A 20,480-nucleotide genomic window follows, 5' to 3' on the forward strand; every position below is an offset into this window, starting at 1 on the left:
GTCTTTATAGCACTTATCGCAATCTGAAATTATATTGTTTATTCGTTTACTAGTTCATCTTCTACTCAAGCAGAATGTGAGCACCATGAGGACAGGACTTTTGTCAGCTGTGTTCACTGCTGTATCCTCACCTTGGCATCAGGCTTGGGAAAGGGCATGAGGAGCTCTTCAGAACCAGGTACAACTCTCCCCAAACAAACAACCCTTGTTCCGCTCTGAGGATGTTTTGCTGACCGCAAAGATTGAAGGTGGGGTTGGGACCTGGTACCCAGGGTAATCACTGCTGACAGGGGTCTTGGGCCCAGATTGGCCCTAAGGTTCAAGGGGTCCCTAGGAGGAGGTGGCGGGAGCCAGGCCCTTGAGGGAGGCACTGCTATGCACCAGGCATGGGTCATGAGGCTGCGCCAAGCCCATGCGTGATGTATCTCTCTTCCTCTGTCTTCTGTCACCTGTCCTGTGACATTATCTGTCCTGGTCCTTATGCACTGGGAGTCTGAATTTCCAGGAGCTCAGGCTCGGCATCCAGGGTGGGAGGTGCAGGACCTTGGGCAAGGACCACAGCTATGTCAGTCCCTCCATAGATGATGGTGAAAGCTTGGGATTCCTCAGGTCCAGGGAGCTGGGCCGTCCCAGGCAAAAAAGTAATAGAGATGGAGGATACATGGGAATGAGGGGAGTGAGGGGAGGGAAGCAAAAAGTGGGGGCAGGGGGAGAAATGGTGATGAACAGGGAGGTGGAGGTGGGAGGGGGTGTCAGGAGACAGAGATACGGGCAGAGAGAGATGTGAGGAGAGAGATGTGAGAACCAGAGAGACATTCATGAAGGAATAAAGAGGTATGGGGAAACAGGGAGAGAGATGTGCGGGAGAGAGACACGGAGGGACAGATATGGGTGGGAAGTGAAGAAATGTAGGGGCAGGGAGACAGGGACATGGATATGGGGGATAAAGAGGCACATGAAGAGAGACGGGAAGTGGGGAGATAGATAGGATGACAGAGAGATGGGAGGCAGAAAGACAAAGATGAATGTGGGAGAGGGAGAGGTTGAGACAGGGATGGAATGGGGCAGGGGAGGCAGAGAGAGACACTGTCAGCCCAGGGGCCCTGGCAGGCTCCATGAAGAGCCCCAGGCCTGAGTCTGAGTTCTGTCCCCCCCCCGCCCCCGCTATGCCCATATGTCCCTCTTGTGCCCCAGCATGATTCGGGCAACAGTGTCAAACATGAAGCCTCCAGGGACAGCCAGTGCAGCTCCAGCTGACGGCTACTATCTGGGGATATGAACCCAGTGCTGTTAGATCTGCTGAGCCTTCAGGAAAGACAAGAAAACATATGAAAGCATTACTGAGACTAAAAGAATAATATCAGTGGGCCAGGTCCAACCTCCTGGCTGTCAGGTTGAGACAACTTAGCTACAGAGGTACCTCAGGGGCTTTCTGAAACACCCTCCCACCTCCCTCTTCCAGGCAGGAACAGGAGCCCTGGGACCTCAAGCTGGGGTTTTAAGCAGGAGAAAGGCCTGGTCAGATTTTGATTTTTAAAGACATGATCCCCTCGGGACTTCCTTGGTGGTCCAGTGGTTAGGACTCTGAGCTTCCACTGCAGGGGGCACAGATTGGATCCCTGGTTGGGGAATTAAGATCCTGCAAGCTGCAAGGCACAGCCAGGAAAAAAAAAAAAAAAGACAGGATCCTCGCCACTCCCCACACCTGAAAATACTCAGCAGTAAAACATAGAGGCAAAGGGCCTTAGATAGGGCCTTGGGAGACTCTAGTACAGAGCTGCGAATTCAAACTCTATAGGGGACAGACACCTGGGTTTGAATCCAGCCTCTGCAACTTACTGGATATCTGGCTTTGAGCAAGTTATTGGACCACTCTGTGCTTCGGTTTTTTCATATAGAAAATGGGCACAAGAGCAGTTTTAATATCAAGGTCACAGTGAGTTTTCAGTAAGTTATTAACTCTGTGTCCAGAAGAGAGTAAGGGCTGCTTAAATATTATAATATTATTAATAAATGGAGCAGCCGCTACTCCGCTCCCACCGATAGTTGCTTGGCATTGACAGACTGATTTTTTTTTAAGCCAGAAACTTGGAAACATGGGTGAAGCGCTGTGACTTTTAACTCTGGGCTCTGGTTTGGACGAAAACACCCCGGCTGTGTGGGCCTGGCGGGGCACTCACCGTGCGCAGCCGGCCCCGGTGCGCCCGCGCCAGCAGGCTCTCCGCGCGCAGCTGCTGCGCCAGCTGTTCCAGAGCCCGCAGCCGCGCCTGGTGCCGCTCGTGGCGCTGCTGGAGCCTCCGCACCCGCCGCTGCAGCGCTCCCAGCGCCGCGCCCAGCCCGGCCCGGGGGTGAGGGGCCGACGCTCCAGGGCGCGGCCCCGTGGGAACCGACGGAAGCGGCAGGGGAGTCAGGAACACAGTGGCTGGAGCCTCGGGGGCCCTGGAGGCTGGCCCCAGCACCACAAGCTGTACGGGGCCAGAGGACAGGGACGTGGCCTCCTGTGGAGGCGGAAGCATGACTGGTTTCTCGGTGCTTCGGGAATTCTGCTGCCTCTGGAAGACAAGGCATGGGATGGGGGATGGGGGACATCAGGGCCGGACTCCAAGGGAAAATTCCTAGGGAGTGGAGGGCTGAGAGTCAGCCTGCAGAAGGGACCTCCCTCAGGAGGGGAGGGCTAGGCATCAGACTCCAGCAATGGGACTTCCCTGCGCTCACCTTGGCGGGCGGCACTCCGGAGAAGATGGAGGGCACAGCATCTGGCCGCAGGTAGCGCACGCCCCAGCGCCACTGGAAGCAAGAGGGGACGAAGTGCTCGCTGCAGAGGTGCTGGTGGCAGCTGGGCACCCACTGCTCACGCCCCATGTGCCTCAGCCAGGCTTGCAGCCGGGGGCCATCCTTCAGTGGGAACCTGCCAGGGGGGCGGGGTCAGCGATATCAGGCCCAACCCCATCCCTCCCTGAGGACACGCACACCCAGAGGGCCCTGAGCTCCAAACCTCTGCCTCCCCTGGGCCAGAATCTGGCCCTGCCTCCCAAACAGGCTCTCAACCTCCTACTCATATACAGTTCTTGAGCTCCACTTTTTAAACATCCATCATTTTAAACATCCAGCATCAGCCCACCTCTCCCACCTCTCCTGTCCCTCCCATCCAGTCTTCAGCCTCCCCGGCTTGGTTTTTGCAACAGTCTCCTTCTTGGTCTCCTTGCCCACTGCCACTCTTCCTTCCCCCCAGTCTGTTCCTCCATATGAACCTCAGGAAGCAGTTTACAAAATCGGACAAATCTAGAATGTAGGAGATCCCATATTCGTGGGGGTAGGGTTGGGGTTAAAGATTAAAAGAGATTTAAGAAACATCCATCCAAAGGCAGATGTGGGGACTTCCCTGGTGGGCACAATAGTTAAGACTCTGCACTCGCAATGCAGGGGGCCCAGGTTTGATCCCTGGTCAGGGAACTAGATCCCACACGCATGCCTCAACTAAGAGTTCACAGGCTGCAACTAAGGAGCCCACATGCCTCAACTAGGGAGCCTGTCTGCAGCAACTAAGACCCAGCACAACCAAATAAATAAATATATATTTAAAACAAAACAAAAACAAAGGCACATGTGGACCTCATCTGCAACAAACCATTCTATAAAAAGACATCTTAATACAATTTGGAGAAACTGAACATGAATTGGGTATTAGGTAATTGTAAGAAGTTAATTGTGTTAGGTGTGATAATTATATTGGTTTAAGCTTCTAAAATAATCTGTTGGAAAAAATATTCTGAAATATTTATGGATAAAAGGCCTACTGTCTGGAATTTACTTTAAAATATTGCATTAAAGATGTATGTGGGAGGAAGGTGGATGAAAAAGATTAGCAAAATGTTGACAGCTGGTGTAACTGAGTGATCGATACATGAGGATTCAAACAACTCTATTTTTTGTGTATGCTTGAAAATATGTTAAAAAGTTTTTAAACAACTTAACACAAAAAATAACCCAATTAAAAAATGGGCAAAGGACTTGAACAGACATTTCTCCAAAGAAGATACAAATGGCCAACCAGCATATGAAAAGATGCTCAACATTATTTATCATTAGGAAAATGCCAATCAAAACCACAAGCTATCACCTCATAACCATTAGAATGACTACTATTTTAAAAAAAAACAGAAAATAACAAGTATTGGCAAGGATGTGCAGAAAGTGGAACCCTGCGCACTGTTGGTGGGAATGAGAAATAGAGCAGCCTCTATGAAAAGTAGTATGGCTGGTCCTCAAAAACTTGAAAACAGAATTACCATATGATCCAACAATCCCTCTTCTGGATATAGACCCCCCCAAAAAAAATTGAAAGCAGGGTTTCAAAGATGTACTTGCACACTCATGTTCATAACAACATTATTTATAATAGCCAAAGGGTGGAAGAAACCCAAGGGTCCGTCAACAAGTGAATGGATGAGCAAAAGGCAGTATATACACACAATGAAATACTATTCAGCCTGAAAAAGGAAAGAAATTCTGACACGTGCTATAACATGGATGAACCTTGAGTACATGATGGTACATGAAATACACCAGTCACAAAAAACCCAAATACGGTATGATTCCACATATGTGGGGTATCTAAAGTAGTCAAATTCATAGGAACAGAAAGTAGAATGGTGGTTGCTAGGGGCTGGCGGGGAGGGGGAGGGAAATTGGGAGTTCTTGTTCAGCGGGCATCAGTTTTGCAAGATGAAGAAGTTCTGGAGATGGGTTGCTCAACAATGTGAATATGCTTAATACTACTGAATTTGAAAATGGTTAAGATGGTGGATTTTATGTTATGTGTATTTTACCATGACTAAAAATTTTTTCAATTTTAAAGTTTTTTTTTTTAAATGAACTAAATAAAAGCTTTCCCAGTGGGAGTGGATGGGGATTATCTGATAAGGCACCCTCTACTGGCGCTCTACTACTTACTGTGTCCATTAGAAGTAATGCCACCCGTTAACGGCTGCCATTGTCCCCAACGTCTCTTTTTGCCCTCTTTTATAGCAATATACTTTCTATTTAGACCTGGGCTCAAGACTTTCCACAATAAAGACCTCATTTCCCAGCTTCATTTGCAGCTAGGGGTAGCCACATGATTAAGTTCTGGCCAATTTGTTCTGTGGCAGCTGCCAGAAACTGTGAGATATTAAAGGTTTATTTTAAGCTGCTAAATGTTGGGATAGTTTGTTATGTGGCATTAGATAATAGTCAGTCATCCACATCCCACCTTCACAGTGTCTTCCATATCTGTGACATTATTTACTTAATATTTTTCTTAAATTAACCAACTTAAGTATTAAACAAAGGTACCTAAAAGAGAAATTTTAAATCGCAATTGAAAATGGAAAACTAGTATCAATTCCATAAATAGGAGTTAACCATAGAAAAAACCGGGATAGGGACTTCCCTGGCAGTCCAGTGGTTAAGACTTTATCTTCCAATGCAGGGGGGTGCAGGTTCGATCCCTGGTCGGGGAACTAAGACCCCCAAATGTCTGGTGGCCAAAAAACCAAAACATAAAACAGAAGCAATATTGTAACAAATTCAATAAAGACTGTAAAAATGGTCCACACCAAAAAATGTTAAAAAAAAGGGGGGGGGGGAATTGTTTAAAAACAAAGAAACCAAACAAACAGACCTAGATACCTTTACTTGCTGAGGACTATAAGGCCTGTTCTCTCTTCATTAAAAAGAAGAGTAAGGAGTTAGAGAGTGCGGACAACACCATCCATAGGAGACAGGACAAATAAACTCAGGCATATGCACACAAAATACTATGCAGCTCTAAAACAGGCTAAAGGCACTGTATGAACTGATATGCTATTGTTAAGCATATATTATATGAAAAAAGCAAGGTTCCAAATTCCACAGCTTTTAGTAACTGTTGCAGCCTGAATAATGGTCCCCCAAAAGACATCCATGTCCTAATCCGTGGAATCTTTGTCATTTCATGACAAAAGATGTGATTACGTTAACAATCTTGAGATAGGGAAATTATCTTAGATCATCTGGGTTGGCCCTAAATGCAATCGCAAGTATTCTTATAAGAGGGAAGCAGAAGAATATATTACCACAGACAAAAGAGGAGAAGGCAATGTGACCACGGAGGCAGAGACTGGAGTGATGTGGCCACAAGCCAAGGAATGCCTGCGGACACCAGAAACTGGAAGATGCAAGGAACAGGTTTTCTCCTAGAGCCTCCTGGGGAATGCAGCCCTGCTGACACCTTGATTTTGGCCCAGTAAAACCGGGATCTGGATTGTGAGAGAATAATTCCTATTGTTTTAAGCCACCAGCAGTTTGTAACAGCAGCCACAGGAAACGAACAAAGTAATAAAGGGGGAAATAAGAACACATACTCAGATTTACTTGTATTTGCATAAAGAAACACTGGGAAAGACATAAGAAACTAAAGAGGCCACCAGTGGGGAGGAGGTAGATGGGATGGACAGAAGTTGGTGGTGGGGTGCAGACCAAGACTTCTCAGGCAAAAGGCAGACAGAGAGCAAAGCGGGGGGTAGCTAGTGAAAAAGGACAGAAGGGCTGACTCAGAGGAGAGCTATGGCATCCAAAGAGCAGAACCCCAGGGCACAGAGCCAGGAACTCTGGCTGCTGCAGTTCCTTCAGCCTCAATCTGAGATCCAAATGCTCTCACCAGCCTCCTTCTGCCTGGACATGAACGTTAAATCCCTTTTAGCAGCACTTCCCACCCGCTCCTGAGCAGAGACTGCCAACTGATTACTCCATATCCACTCTCTTCTTCCTTACTAACAAACTCCAACTTTTTTGAGGCCATGATGTACCGTTCAATGACTGTTTCCCAGTTCCTTCGTGGTAGGTGGGGCCGTGTAACTAAGTTCTGGCCAATCAATACTTTCATGTTGGGTGAGACACCTAGGATGGTAACTTAAATGTGAGAGGGTTCTCAAATGGAATCAGAAGCAGCTCAAGGGGCAAAGAAGGAAAGTAATATCATAAAAAAACCTTTTCCTAATTTGGTCTTGTTTCTATTCTCTTTTTGTTCCTCTGGATGGAACCTCTATAATAGGAAATGTCCCTGTCTAAAAATCTGCCTTAAATGGACAGCCAGTGTCCTCTTTTTTATAGAAATATTTTAGTCTTGTTGGCCATTTTATCTAAAGCACTGCTAGAAGTTCTTTTCTTCCTTACTAACATAACTCAAAATGTCTTCAGTGTGGTTAACTGCCCAGCTAAAAGACTACATTTTCCAGCCTCCTTTGCAGTTGGGGGCGGCCAGTGGGATTTCTGAGAAGGCTTTGTAAAGGGGACCAGCTCAGTTTAGAGTTGTGTCCCTTTTGCTCTTCCTCCTTTCTCTTTTCTCCCTTCCAGAAATGGCTGGGCATGATGGCTGGGGCACTTGGCAGCCATAGGATGGATGTGAAAGAGGGGACCCTCATTCCTGATGACTGTGGAACTGAGACACCAGTGCTGGTCTGCCAACCTCTATACTTGTTTTACATGAGAGAAAAATAAACCTTGTGGTAGACTGTATTACTGTTCAAAACATTTGCTGCCCTTCCTCAAATGAAGATACACATTTCCACTCTACTGTCCTGCTGCTTGCCATACACTTGCTGTGGCCAAAGAAGTCAAAGTGATATGGGTCACTGCTAAATACACAATTTCCCAGGAGCCATTGGGTGATTCTCCCCACTTTCTCTTCCCCCCACCACAAGACCGGCAACATTCCACATACGGGTGGCTCCTTCAGCCTGAATCCCCCATTAAGGTACAGTAGAGAAGGGCCACAAATGGCCTACAAAGGACATTAGTGTGAGTGAGAAATAAACCTTTGTTGTGGTAAGCCGCTGAGATTCTGTGAGTTTGTTACTGTAGCATAACTTAACTATGCTGATTCCTACAGACCCCATAATTTGGTAAAGCCACTATTATTTCAGGACTTTGTTACTGCCAGGCAGACGCAATTCCTACCTGACAGTCCCCTCCCCGTGAAAGATGACTGTCATTTGTTCCTGAAAGGGCCTAAATCACAACTAATGAATGTTTCCTTTGGCACCCAGGCAGGAATTTCCAGTTATTTCCTAGCAGCCATTTCCCTCAATGTTTCACCTTGTTTGCTCTTAGCATCCATGCCCTCTCTTGAATCTCCTTTGGAGACTGCTCTTCACCAAACTCTTAGCTAAGTGGCTTCATCAAGAGGGACTCAGGAATGGGCCTTGAGGTGGGAATGGGTCAGCCTGTGTGAGCAACAGCCTGGCAGTCATGGGTGGGATTTAAACAACACAGACATGAACTGTTTTTTATACGGTCACCTGGCTGCTATGTACAGTTCTCATTGTTCTCCTTATTATTATGTGTGAAGCACTTAGAACAGTACCTAGCATACAGTAAGTGCTTTCTAAGTCAGTTATTACTGTTGTTACTGTAAGGGAAGCAAGTGTAGAAGTAGGGAGACCAGCAAGCAGCTATCACAGCATCTCATTAAGAAATGATGGCAGCCTGGACTCTGCTGGGACAGCAGAGGTGATCAGAAGTGGTCAGACTGGGAATGTGATGGGTTTTTTTTTTTTCTTTCCTTATTTCCTAATAGTTTAGTGAGGATTCTGCCATTTGCATTTATAACTGTACTGCCAAGGAGTCAGGGCTTTTGTTGTGAGTGTTGCAGGATGGGACGGTGTTGGAGGGGAGGGTCAAAGGGTGGACTAGACTGGGGGCGGTGGTGCTGAAGAAAACAAAGGATCAAGTTGTGTCCTCAGTTCTTCAGTGATTGACCCCACACGTATCCATGAGCTCTGTCAGGGCAGGAACAAGACCTGTCAGGGTACTTTGCATCCAGCAGGGGCTTATTTACTCCAGGAGACACTCAGAGTTGCTGAATTAATAAACGATGTCAGAGTGATATATTTTAAAAAGCAAGTCTGGACCTACTGATTTAGGTTCAAAGACTCCTCTGCACTCCTCCTACCCTGAGCCAGGGTCCCTCAAGGGATAGCTGAGATGTGGAATTCTGGGTTTCCTTGGGAGCCCATCTGAAATGCATTCATTAAATTCACCCAACAAATATTTACTGAGCACCCTCTATGCGCCAGGCACTATTCTAGGTAGTGGCGACACTACAGGGAATAAGACAAAAATCCCTGCCTTCATGGAGCTGACATTCTAGTGGAGGAGCCAATAAATGAATATATCAACTATGTGGTATGCCAGACAGTGATAAGTGTTAAAAGGAAAAATAAAGCCGGAGGTGAACAGGGAGAGTGTGTATGTACTGGGAGAAGGTTATCATTTTACAAAGTGGTGGTCTTAAAGGGAAGATCTTTCTAGGCAGAGGGAACGGCACAGGCAAAGGCCCTGGGGCAACAATGTGCGTGGCATGCTAGAGGAACATCGAATAGGCCAGTGACACTGAAGGCGAGTGAGAAAGGAGCAGGAAGGAGGAGATAAGGTCATACAGAGATTGGGGATCCAGCTTCTATAGGGAGAAGGCCTGCTTTCTGCCTGCTCCAGCCTCACCTTCTTATCTTTTACAGAGTCATTTGGGAGCCAGGGGAGGGATCTGAGCCCTGACCTGACTCAGGGGTTATAGGTTCCCTGTGACAGCGTGTGGAGAACAGACTGTGGGAGCAGGCTAACAAACGGAAAGCCTACTAAAATAGTGCAGTCATGCAGTCGGGAGGTGGCAGTGGCCAACACCAGGGTGGGGACAAAGAAAGGGGTTAGAAGTGGTCAGTTCTGGATAGACTTTAAAGGGCGAGCCAACAGGATTTGCTGATGGACTGCATGAGGAATATGTCCTGGCCCACTTAGACTAAGAATACCAAGGACAAACCTGTAGTCTAAGAAAGTCAAGTTTATCTACCATGGCAATAAGGGGAACTGCACACCAAAGGTACTGTGGGGAGTTTAATCAAACAGAGAAAAAAAATTCTTTGGCTTTGAGGGACTGGTGAAGTTTAGGTGAAATGTAAGTGAAATGGTGTTTGGATAGGCTCAAAGCAAAGCAGAACTGTGTGTAAAGGAATCACTATCAGACCCGGATTACAAAGTGGGCCCTCAGTCTGTCTCCTTGGAAGCAATAAAATTTGGATAGATGTAGAATACTGTGTCCAGAAACCCCTTACCTGAAGCTCTGCACCTGGATCATAAATCAAGGTTGCTTCTCTGTGTCAAAGTGACTTTGACTTAACTTCTTCAGGCCTTTAGTAAGGCATTTCATTCTTACTGATGTAATTTCAAACAGCAAACTTTGTGATAGCCTATGATTTTAGAGAACAAAGCTTCCTAGTAATTAAACAGCAGTCACTCAAAGAAGGGGAGTTTCATCACTCTACATCTGCAGCACGTCCCTGAGAAAAATACAGAAATATTTTTTCCTATGAACTCTTCAGCTAGCTTTTTCCATGTCTGTTCTTCAGCCAAATAAATGAGAAGGCAGGTTTTGTTGTTGTTGTTTGGTTGGCTTTTGTTTTTTACAGTTCAAGTTAATTTTTACTTTCTAAAGTGTGAGAAAAGAGAAGAAGGTAAAGATGGCTGTAAGGGTTTCTAGCCTGAAAGATAGTAAGGATGGAAAGCTATTAACTAAGATAGAAAAGGTCATGGGAGGCTTTAGGAGAGACAGAAATCAGGAGCTTGGTTTCGGATGTTTTGAGTTTGAGATGCCTCAAATTTGTGGGGATGGCGAGTGGGCAACTGTAAGCTCTTTCTGAGCCTGGACCAACCTCACTTCTCTCTACACAGCCCTTCCCTTCCTCCGCTCGCCCCATTCACTACCTGCAGTTAATCGTCAACCCCTGCTGTTTCACACATCTGCACCTTTACACGTGCCGTGCTTACTGCTAACGGAACGCTAGGAACACGGTCTCCTCAGTCTGCTAACCCTGCTTCTAAACACCTGCAAGCTGGACCAGAGTCCCCGCAAGGCTGCGTTCATCCTCAGGCCCCGCCCCACATGGCGCCGCCTCCCTGCAAGCCCCGCCCCTCGCTTGCGCTCACTTGTAGAAGCTCACCGGGCGGTTATCCGCGCCCAGTTGGCCCGCAGTGTTGGAGCAGTTCGGAGCACGGCAGTACTTGGGCATGGCTGTCCAACCCAACTGGGTTTTGCCCGGTCTGCAGACGCACTTTGGTCCTCACCGGGCGCCGCCGGACCCCGCCCGGCCCACGTGCTTGCCGCCTGCCTCACGTGCCGGCCCTTGGGGCCTCATCACGTGCCGGGGGAGGGGAGAGAGCGCCTGCGTACTAGGCGCCGGGCCGCGTTACCACAGCTACGCCCTCATCACGTGCAAAAGGAGGAAAGCGAATGTGTCTGCGTAAAGCCGGCTCTTAGTCACCCGGACCTTATCACATGTTGGGGGAAGAGGCGGCGTCACGTTTCTGAGTCTGCGCCAACTCTTCAGTCTTTTTCGGCCCCACCCTACGCTGACATCCGGGCGACTGTCCTGGATGCAAAAAGGGAGGTGAGGAGGCTTTGGCATTAGCCTTGTAAAAGTTCAAACCTGATATTTAGTGAATGATGAAAACACAGACCGAATTAGAAAAAAAAAACAAAACTCCACAGCTCTCGGCCAAGCATCAAGCGGAGGAGCCCCGGCTACACCCTGCCAGACCCTCTGCTCCGCCTCTGAGCTCTCATTGGGCAAAAGCACCGCCCGGCAAGCCTGGGATTGGCCAGACCCGCAGCCGGCTGCGTCCAATGGGCGGCAGCTCCGGCTTTCCCGCGGCAGTTCGCTATTCGAGTGGGTCGTGGCGGCGGCGGCGGCGGTTGAGGAGTGTAACGGTCGCCCGGTTCCGGCGCGACGATGGCGGCCTTGGGGTCCGGAGGTTACGCGCGGAACGATGCAGTCGAGAAGCTGCCATCCATCATGGCGGGAGTTCCGGCGCGGAGGGCCCAGTGCTCCCCGCCCCCCGCTCCACCGCTCTGCCTCAGGCGGCGGACGCGACTCTCGGCGGCGCCCGAGGACACGGTGCAGAACCGGGTGAGGAGCTGTTTGCCTTGCCCATCTCAGTTCCAGGTTCCCCTGGGTCTCCTGTGGCCCCGCCCTTAGATCTTTGGCCCCGCCCGTCGGCCCCCGGCTAGTACCCTTCTCCAGCTCTCTGGCCCGCCTACACCCCTAAACCCCGCCCCCTTAGCCAAGGCTCCTCCCACCGCCCCTTCTCCTCTCTCAGGTACTGCCCATCATTCCTAGTCCCACCTCTCAAACCCTGGCCCCACCCGCAGCCCTTAGAGCGTTCCCGGGGTTCCTCCCTAGCCTTGTCCCTTGGATCGCAGTTTAGTTTTGCTAATCGCCTCCTAGTCCTGCGTATCCCTTTAGTCTCCTTTAAACGTCTCTCTGGGCCCTTTCACTTTTGTTGACCTCACCCCCCGCTTTGTCCTTAGGGTCCCTACCAGGGTTCAGTCCCGAGTCCTACTTGTTCCAATTCTTCCCTCAGCTCTAGCCAGCCGTCCCTCATCCCCTGCATTCTTTTTCCTTCTCCCTTACCAAGGTGGGATTCTTAGTCCATATTGCCACCCTAAATTATGGAGAGGATGTGGGTAATATTTGTACAATCATAGCAGCACTGTCAGGGGGTAGGAAGACAGCGTCTAGAACAGTTCCTTAAATCCCGAGACACAAAAACAAAGATTTTGGAGTAGGCAGAAGAAATTCCAATAGCAGAGCAGCAATTTAAAAAATGTTTGCCAACTCCATGAGCTGCAAAATCTGTTTTTATAAAATGGAGATGGCAATAACCATGGCGCTGCAGGGAGATGAAACAAAATTGTGAATGTGACCTACTTGGCACAAAGTCCAGATGAACGGTCAGTACGTGGTAGCTGCTGTGGGTCTTGTTCCTGCTCTGTGGCTTTCTGCTACACTCTAATTATATCACCCACTCCTGGGTGCAAGGCACTGGGCAGGTGGCCCCTGCCCGCTTCTCTGGCCATACTTCCCTTGGCCTCCCTCTCAGGAAGGTTCAGTCACACTGGCCTGCTTTCTGTTTTCCTGAGGCTCCAAGCTGTTTTCTGCCCCTTAGCCTCTGTGTCTGATGAGTCCTCTCTCTGGGCTTTTTGCTACAGTCTGCCTGGCTGGCTCCTATCCCCTCGAGTCTCAGCCTGAATATCCCTACTCTGAGAGGCCTTCTTGAACCCGTTCTTGAGCCTAAGGCAACACCCACCTCAGTCTCTCACCCAGGGCCCTGTACTTCATAGCCCTTATCTTGTATGTTCCTGAAGGTGCCTTGTGGGCTGTAAAGTGTATAAAGGAGAGGAATAACAATAGTAATTATCAGAGAGGCAGTATAGCGAGGTGGTTAAGAGCACTGCCTCTGGACCCAGACTGCCTGAGCTTTAACCTTAGTTCTGTCCTTAGTCCTGAACTTTTCTGTGCCTCAGTTTCCTCATCTGTAAAATTAGGATAATAATATAAATGTTCCCTTATAGGGTATTTGTGAGGATTAAGTAAGGTCACATATTAAGTACTCAGAACAATACCTGGCACATTGTAAGTACTTTATTGGTGTTAGTTACTACTGCTGTGATTGTGTATTCAGTATTTTGGGTGGTTGATGTCATTGTTTTTCCTGTTTGGTGGTGCAGAGTCCATCCAGCTTGCAAAAGACCTAGTCTAAAAATAACCAGCTATGCTAATACCCAGTAATGCTGATTAACAGATTACAAAAACAACATGAGTCCCGTTGCCTGGTTAGTCCTGGCACTGCTTCTTCCAGATGGGTTACCCTTCTGGGCCTCTGCTTCCTCATCTGTAAGGTGGAGATGATGATGGTGTTCATACCACAGGGTTATTGTGAGCATTAAATCAGTTAATACAGTTACAGGTATTTAAACAGTGCCTGTCTCCTGGTTAGATGCTCAATAAATATTACTTATTACTATCTTCTGTTTGCCTCTCATTTGGGAGGCCCATCACCTTGCTTGAGAATGTTTTACCTTATAATAACTAGAAACTAGTCTCTTCAAAATATGAAAATATCACAGTCTGTTAGTCCATACTCTAAATTGTTTAATCGGCCATGATGGGGACTGGCTTATTTGACTTATTTTGCTTAGAGAATTTTTTTTTATTAATTAATTTATTTGTTTATTTTATTGGCTGTGTTGGGTCTTCGTTGCTGCACACAGGCTTTCTCTCTTTGCAACGAGTGGGGGCTACTCTTCATTGTGGTGCGTGGGCTTCTCATTGCAGTGGCCTCTCTTATCGCAGAGCATGGGCTCTAGGCGTGTGGGCTTCAGTAGTTGTGGCACACGGGCTCAATAGTTGTGGCTCACGGGCTCTAGAGCGCAGGCTGAATAGTTGTGGCACATGGGCTTAGTTGCTCCGCGGCATGTGGTATCCTCCTGGGGCAGGGATCCAACCTGTGTCCCCTGCATTGGCAGGCGGATTCTTACCCACTGCGCCACCTAGGAAGTCCGCTTAGAGAATTTTTAAGTTTTACTCGTGATTGTTCAAATTCACTTGTTTCTTTACTCTTTGAACCTCTAGACTGTGAATTTATTGATGGAATGGACAATGTCCACTTCTGTTCACTGCTGTGAGCAAAGTGCTACACACAGTGCTGGCTTTGAAGCCAGAGAGTACCTGGGTTTGTGTCCCAGCCTTGCCACTGCACAGGTGTGGGGCCTTGGGCATCAGTGTCCTCATCTGGAAAATGGTGGTGATAATAGCGCCTTCATCCTTGGGTGTTGTGGGCTCTCAGGTCTTTCATCCATATAAAATACTTAGAGAATTATTCACCTTCTCAGCAAGGCCTTCTCCCCTTCCTCTGTACTCTCTTTTTTTTTTTTTTTGTCTGTCTTCCTTACCATTCTGTGCCCTTCACCTAGCACTGTATTTAGCAAAGCAACATTGAGAAGGATATGCATTAGCTGCTGGTAGATGACTCTAGAAGCTCAGTGAATGTGTTGAAAGTAACAGGGGCTGAATGGGTGGCTGAGGTTGCTGTGCCATGTGGAGCCTGCTGGGGCAGGTGATTCTGATTTGGGCCTTTTCTCTGCAGGTATCACTTGAGAAGGTGCTTGGCATCACAGCCCAGAACAGCAGTGGCCTAACCTGTGACCCCAGCACAGGCCACGTGGCCTACTTGGCAGGGTGAGTGCGTGGGTGGGCCTTGGCCTCTAATCACTGATCCTGAATTCAGAGCCTGAAGTCTTTGATGAACCTCTCTGGGCCTCAGAGTTTCCATCCGTAGAATGCAGATAATGCTGCCTACCTCTGAGGGCTGTGGGAAGGATTCTACAGGCCCCTCTGTGTCTAGAACAGTAGCTGGCATGTGTGAATGCTAAGAAAGCCTTATTGTGACTGCAGGCGGGAGGTGGCAGCGATTCTGGGAAAGACAAGTGGTTAAGATCCAAGCCATGGTTGGTGTTAGGCAATGGGAATTTATGTCCCAGCTCCACCATGTGTGCCCCTCTCTAAGCCTCTGCTTCTGTAAAACAAAACTGGTGATACCCTCCTCTTGGGTAGTGAGTTGAGAGGACTGAAAGACATCTGCAACCATCTGTTGCATAAATACTGGTCTAGCCTGGCACTGTTCTAGGCACTGGCACCAAAGGGACCCCTTACCCCTGCAGGGCAGGGCAGGGCAGGGCCATAGTAATTCCTGATGAACAGTATCTGTTACTGTGTCTTTGGGAAGCAGCCAGAATAGAGGACAAGGGTGGGCTCTTGAATCTGACAGGTGTGGATTCACCTCCCCACTCTGTCCCTGACCTGCTAGGGAGCCTTGGGCAAAGGACTCCCCTCTCTGGGCTTCAGTTTCATCATCTGGGACCAAGATTCCTGACCTCACCTGGTGGTCGTGAGGATTTAAAGAGATTATGCACAGTACGTCTTTATTAGCCCAGAGCCTGACAGAATAGTTACCCCAGAGGGAGTGTTGGCTTCTATTTAAGAATATATTGATATTAACAATAGTGTTAAGTGCCCTTAAATTCTCAGCATAGATGATGGGGGAGGAGGAGGAGACCAAAGAGAGAAGCATCTGTTGAGAAAGAGCCTTGTTTATATGTGGGCTCTTGTGTTGGGAATAGAATCATCCCTGGACCCCATTACTCCCCTCAGTTTGGGCACATTTTCTTCTTTCTCCCCAGCTGTGTGGTGGTGATTTTGAACCCCAAGGAGAATAAGCAGCAGCATATTTTTAATACTGCCAGGTAAGTCGAGGCCTGGGCATGGGGTAGGGGTAGGACCAGGGTCCCAGCACATCCCTCCTTCCCCACACTGTTGGAAAGTGCTTGTGGGTGGTTTAGTGACATCAACCAAGGGTCTGCTCTGTGATAGATTCTATTCCAGGAGTTGGGGACACAGAAGTGGACAAAAGAGACCAGAATCTGCTCTCATAGAGCTGACAGCTTAGTGGGGAGGTGACGGACTAAACTAGTTGGCACATTACTAGCCGACCATGAGACTATGACTGTTGCTATGCAGGAAATGGTGGGGATGTGTTAGGGCAGGTTCGCAGGCAGAGGACTCTTAGCAGAGTCTTATCAGAGCTTCCCTGAGGCTGAGACCTGAAGAAAGTGAGGGGTGACCCATGTGAAGGTGTGAGGAGAGCATTCCAGGCAGAGGGGACAACAAGAGCAATGGCCCTGCAGTGGTTAAGAATCTCAGGTTGTTTGAGGAGCAGTCAGGGTTTGGTGGGTGAGGGAAAGATGAGGCTGGAACCAGCAGAAGCCACATTACGTGGGCCTTGGGGAGGGGTTTGCTATCATGCTGATTGCAGAGAGAAGCCACTAGAGGGCGTTTGTAGGCTAAGGGTGTGCTTCACGCACCCCAGCCCTCCAGCACACTCTAGCTCCCTTCCCTGCTTTACTTCTTTCCACAAAATGTACTTCTTTTTGATATGCTGTCTAATTTCCTCAACAATTATATTTATTGTCTCTTTCCACAGTGTGAGCTGAAGACAGGGGTTTTGTCGTAGTTAATTTCTGTGTCCCTGTACCTTAGATCAGTGTCTAGCACATTGACGGCACTTATGGTTTCCTGAATGTGATTTGGGTTTTAGAAAGATCACTCCAGCTGCCAGTATATTGGGGAAGGCCCTGGCCCCTGAGCAGGCCCAAGTTGGTGTGTGGGGGCTGCCTTGATCACTGTGTCATCCTGGGGCTTTTGTCCCAACTGGGTTGTGACCTTTGGGAGGCACCCCATTGCAACTTTTTATTCCACAAATACTGCACAGATAGCTGAAGCTTAGCTCCTTTGGCCTGGCTCTCTAAGTGGACGGATAAGATGTGGGTTTTCTTCTTCCCATATGACCCCTAAGGCAGGGTCCCTAAGATATGGTTTGGCAGATACAGACTCCCTCTTGGAAGGGGCTTCTCGGACCCTTAACTCTGACTGTGGGTTCTGTCACTGGTGGTGAGGGCAGAGGTGGGTTCCAATCAAGGCTTAAGTGTTTATCCACTATGTGATCTCAGGTGACATACTTCTTGGCAGTAATCACAAACTAGAGGCCCGCAGACTTGTCTGACAGTATGTTTTAAATATCAGACTTACCTGACAACATTTTAAGTTTTCTACACAAAAATCCAGATGCCCTCTCGTTTTGAAAAAGTGAGAGATTCAGATCTCTGGGGCCCACATTCCCCTATGGCAAGATTGGGCTGGAGCCTGGTGGCGTTTGTCAGAATCCCTGTTGGCCAATTCGTCTCATCCTCCCTGTTGCCGCCCGATTCCTGTAGGTGGTAGAGTAGGTAACCTTGATCTGAAGCAGATAGCATAGACATGTCCACTCTCAGTCGCTGGTGGGTCTGTCTTAGGAGCTGGTGTGGCCAGAGTGGAGGTTTCCATTCTGGCTGCATTTCAGAGTCACCTGATCCTGGGCTTCCTCCCCAGAGAAGGCTTGAATTAGTTAGTCTGGAGTGAGGCCTAAGCACTGGCAATTTTTAAACTACTTATATTGAAATAATTTCAGACCTACAAGAATCGTACAAAGAGCACCTATACACCTTTCACGCCTATTTCCCAAATGCTAACATTTTACTGCATTTGCTTTATCATTCTTTGTCTATGGGAATTCCCTGGCAGTCCAGTGGTTAGGACTCTGTGCTTTCACTGCTGAGAGCGAGGGCCCGGGTTCCGTCCCTGGTTGGGGAACTAAGATCTTGCAAGCCACCAGTGCAGCCAAAAGAAAAAAAAAAGTATCATTCTCTGTCTATATACATAGTAATTTTTTTCTGAACCATCTGAGAATAACTTGCAGACATGATGCCCCTGTACCTCTAAATACTTCAATGTGAATTTACTGGAAAAAAAAAAGATTTTTCAAAACCACAAAACATTGAGCAAAATCAGGAAATTAAAATTCGTACATCACTACCATCTACTCATTCAGGCTTCACCATTTGTTCCAAAAATGGATTCTGTCCAGAATCACACACTGCCTTGAGTTGACTCTTTAGCCCCCTTCAGTCTAAAGTGGTTTCCCCATCTTTTCTTTTTTTTTTTTTAATTTTTGAATTTTAATTTATTTTTGGCTGCGTTGGGTCTTTGTTGCTGCACAAGGGCTTTCTTAGTTGTGGCAAGAGGGGGTTACTCTTCATTGCAGTGGCTTCTCTTATTTCAGAGCATGGCCCCTAGGCGCATGGGCTTCAGTAGTTACACCATGCAGACTCAGTAGTTATGGCTTGTGGGCTATAGAGCACAGGCTCAGTAGTTGTGGCGCACGAGCTTAGTGGCTCCACGGCATGTGGGATCTTCCCAGACCTGGGATCGAACCTGTGTCCCCTGCATTGGCAGGCGAATTCTTAACCGCTGCGCCACCAGGGAAGTCCTCCCCCGCCCCATCTTTTCTTGACTTTCATAATGTTGACACCTTTGAGGATTACAGGCCAGGTGTTTTGTAGAATGTGTGCTCTTTCCTCATAGAGAGTCAGGTTCTGCAGGAACACCTCAGGAGGAATGCTGCATTCTGCTCAGTGCATTCTGTCAGGAGGTGTGTGATGTTGTTCTCTCCAGGGGCTGCTGGTGATCACCTTGAGCCCTTGGTTAAGGTGGTGTCTGCCCAGTTTCTCCACCGTGAAGCCTCTCTTTCCCCCTTTGTAATTAGTAAGTATCTTGTGGGGAGCTTCTCTGAAACTATGCAAATATTACCCTGTTCCTCACCAACTGTCATGTCACTCACTAGTTTTAGCATGACTTTGATGGTTTTCAAAGGCTCCCCGGGGAATTCTCATGTGCCCTGTCTGGTTGGGTAACTTTGGCAGGACTTCCTTGTGTTGAGGCCCCCTCATCTCAAAACTGGCTAATAAGAGCCTTGACTTCAGGGAGTGTTGCATGAGAAGTCAGGGCAGTGATCCCCGTATGGCATTTGGCAGAGGGCCAGGCTCAGGGTCAGGTGTGCAATGGGCGAGGAGCAGCTGCAGACGACAGAAAACATGGCTTAAACATGCTCTTCTGCACGTACAAAATCTGGAAGTAGGCACTACCCCACTCCTTCGGTCTTTCTGTTCACCATGCTTATTGGGAGGCTTCTGGTTGTAAGGTCACCTCATGGCCCAGGATGAAGTTCTGGTTGTCGTGTGGGAACAAATGAGAAGTAGGGCAAAGAGTTCCCTTCAAGAAGCTTTTCTGCAAGTCCCACACAGCACTTTAGCTTACCTCTCATTGGCCAGTCTATGTCATATAGCTGTGTCGCTGTGGCTGCAGGAGAGGTGAGGAGATGTACTCCAACTGGAGCCCTTGCCATCCCGATGACAAGTGGGCTTCCCTTAGTGAGGAACGAGGGGCGAGTGGATATTGGATAGGCAGCGCACCTTGGCTGCTGCTTTATGGAGCAGTGGGAAGCCGCAGAGGGTTGAGTTGATGATGATAAATCTTCTGTGAGATTGTCAGCGGCTCACTGAGAGGCCTTGACTTAGTTATCTGCACACCAGTTTACTCATTCGAGGTGGACAGTTACTAGACTATTGAGGAACAGAGGTAAAAACAGGATTAAAAGAGAGGGCAGGGTGATGACCTAGAGGGGTGGGAGGGAGGCTCAAGAGGGAGGGGATATGGGGATATATGTATAAATAATACAGCTGATTCACTTTGTTGTACAATGAGAACTAGCACAACAGTGTAAAGCAATTATACTCCAATAAAGATCTGGGGAGAAAAAAAAGAGAGAGAGGGGAAAGAGAAAAAACAACACAGTCAGGGAACAGTGAAGCTTGGTGCCATAAAACATGCAAAGCAGACTGGTCGTTCAAGGCTTGTGCAGGCTAGCTGGGAGTGTTGGAGAGAAGCGTGTTGGTTGTTTATGGGTTTTCTGGGACACCTTCAGCATTTAGCAGTGGAGCACACGCTGCAGGCTGTCTCAGTGTGATGTCAGCCAAGGTCCTCCCATCAGCACTGCCTCCATAGTTAGGCCAGATCCGTACCATTTCCTGCATCTGAATTTCTCAGGGTTACAGGGTGGATGGAGTCTTAGGGAGAGGGAAGGAGGGTTTCCATTACAGCTTCCACCCCATCAGGGTTTGGGGTTTGGGGGCGGAAGGG

General features: G+C 48.2%; 2 protein-coding genes across 12 annotated transcripts in view; one reads left to right on the forward strand and one right to left on the reverse strand.

Moving 5' to 3' along the window:
* Window positions 1-19: 19 nt before the first annotated feature.
* Window positions 20-11,199, reverse strand: THAP8 (THAP domain containing 8). Of its 3 annotated transcripts, none has more exons than XM_057712547.1 (4): window positions 10,999-11,199; window positions 2,716-2,908; window positions 2,181-2,552; window positions 20-619 (listed from the first exon to the last, which is right to left on the reverse strand). In XM_057712547.1, the coding sequence occupies exons 1-4, from the start codon at window positions 11,079-11,081 to the stop codon at window positions 479-481; spliced, it is 789 nt and encodes a 262-aa protein (XP_057568530.1). In that variant the 5' UTR covers window positions 11,082-11,199; the 3' UTR covers window positions 20-478. The 3 variants fall into 3 exon arrangements, with proteins under 3 accessions (XP_057568530.1, XP_057568532.1, XP_057568531.1); XM_057712549.1 differs by having other exon boundaries at window positions 11,013-11,130; XM_057712548.1 differs by lacking the exon at window positions 20-619 and adding an exon at window positions 1,212-1,305.
* Window positions 11,200-11,713: 514 nt separating this feature from the next.
* WDR62 (WD repeat domain 62) overlaps window positions 11,714-20,480 on the forward strand; it is a 48,221-nt gene continuing 39,454 nt past the window's right edge. For 8 of the 9 annotated variants that reach the window (XR_009049712.1, XR_009049713.1, XR_009049714.1 and 5 more), the window contains exons 1-3: window positions 11,754-11,978; window positions 14,998-15,089; window positions 16,091-16,153. Coding sequence is in view for 5 of the 9 variants with exons in the window: in XM_057712293.1 (XP_057568276.1) it covers window positions 11,802-11,978; window positions 14,998-15,089; window positions 16,091-16,153 (332 nt within the window). In the remaining 4 variants the exon portion in view is untranslated. Of the gene's footprint in view, window positions 11,979-14,997; window positions 15,090-16,090; window positions 16,154-20,480 lie in introns of all 9 variants that reach the window. The other variant, XM_057712292.1, reaches the window with a different exon arrangement.

Source organism: Hippopotamus amphibius, chromosome 16, assembly GCF_030028045.1.
Source record: "Hippopotamus amphibius kiboko isolate mHipAmp2 chromosome 16, mHipAmp2.hap2, whole genome shotgun sequence".
In the NCBI taxonomy this organism is placed as follows: Eukaryota; Metazoa; Chordata; class Mammalia; order Artiodactyla; family Hippopotamidae; genus Hippopotamus; species Hippopotamus amphibius.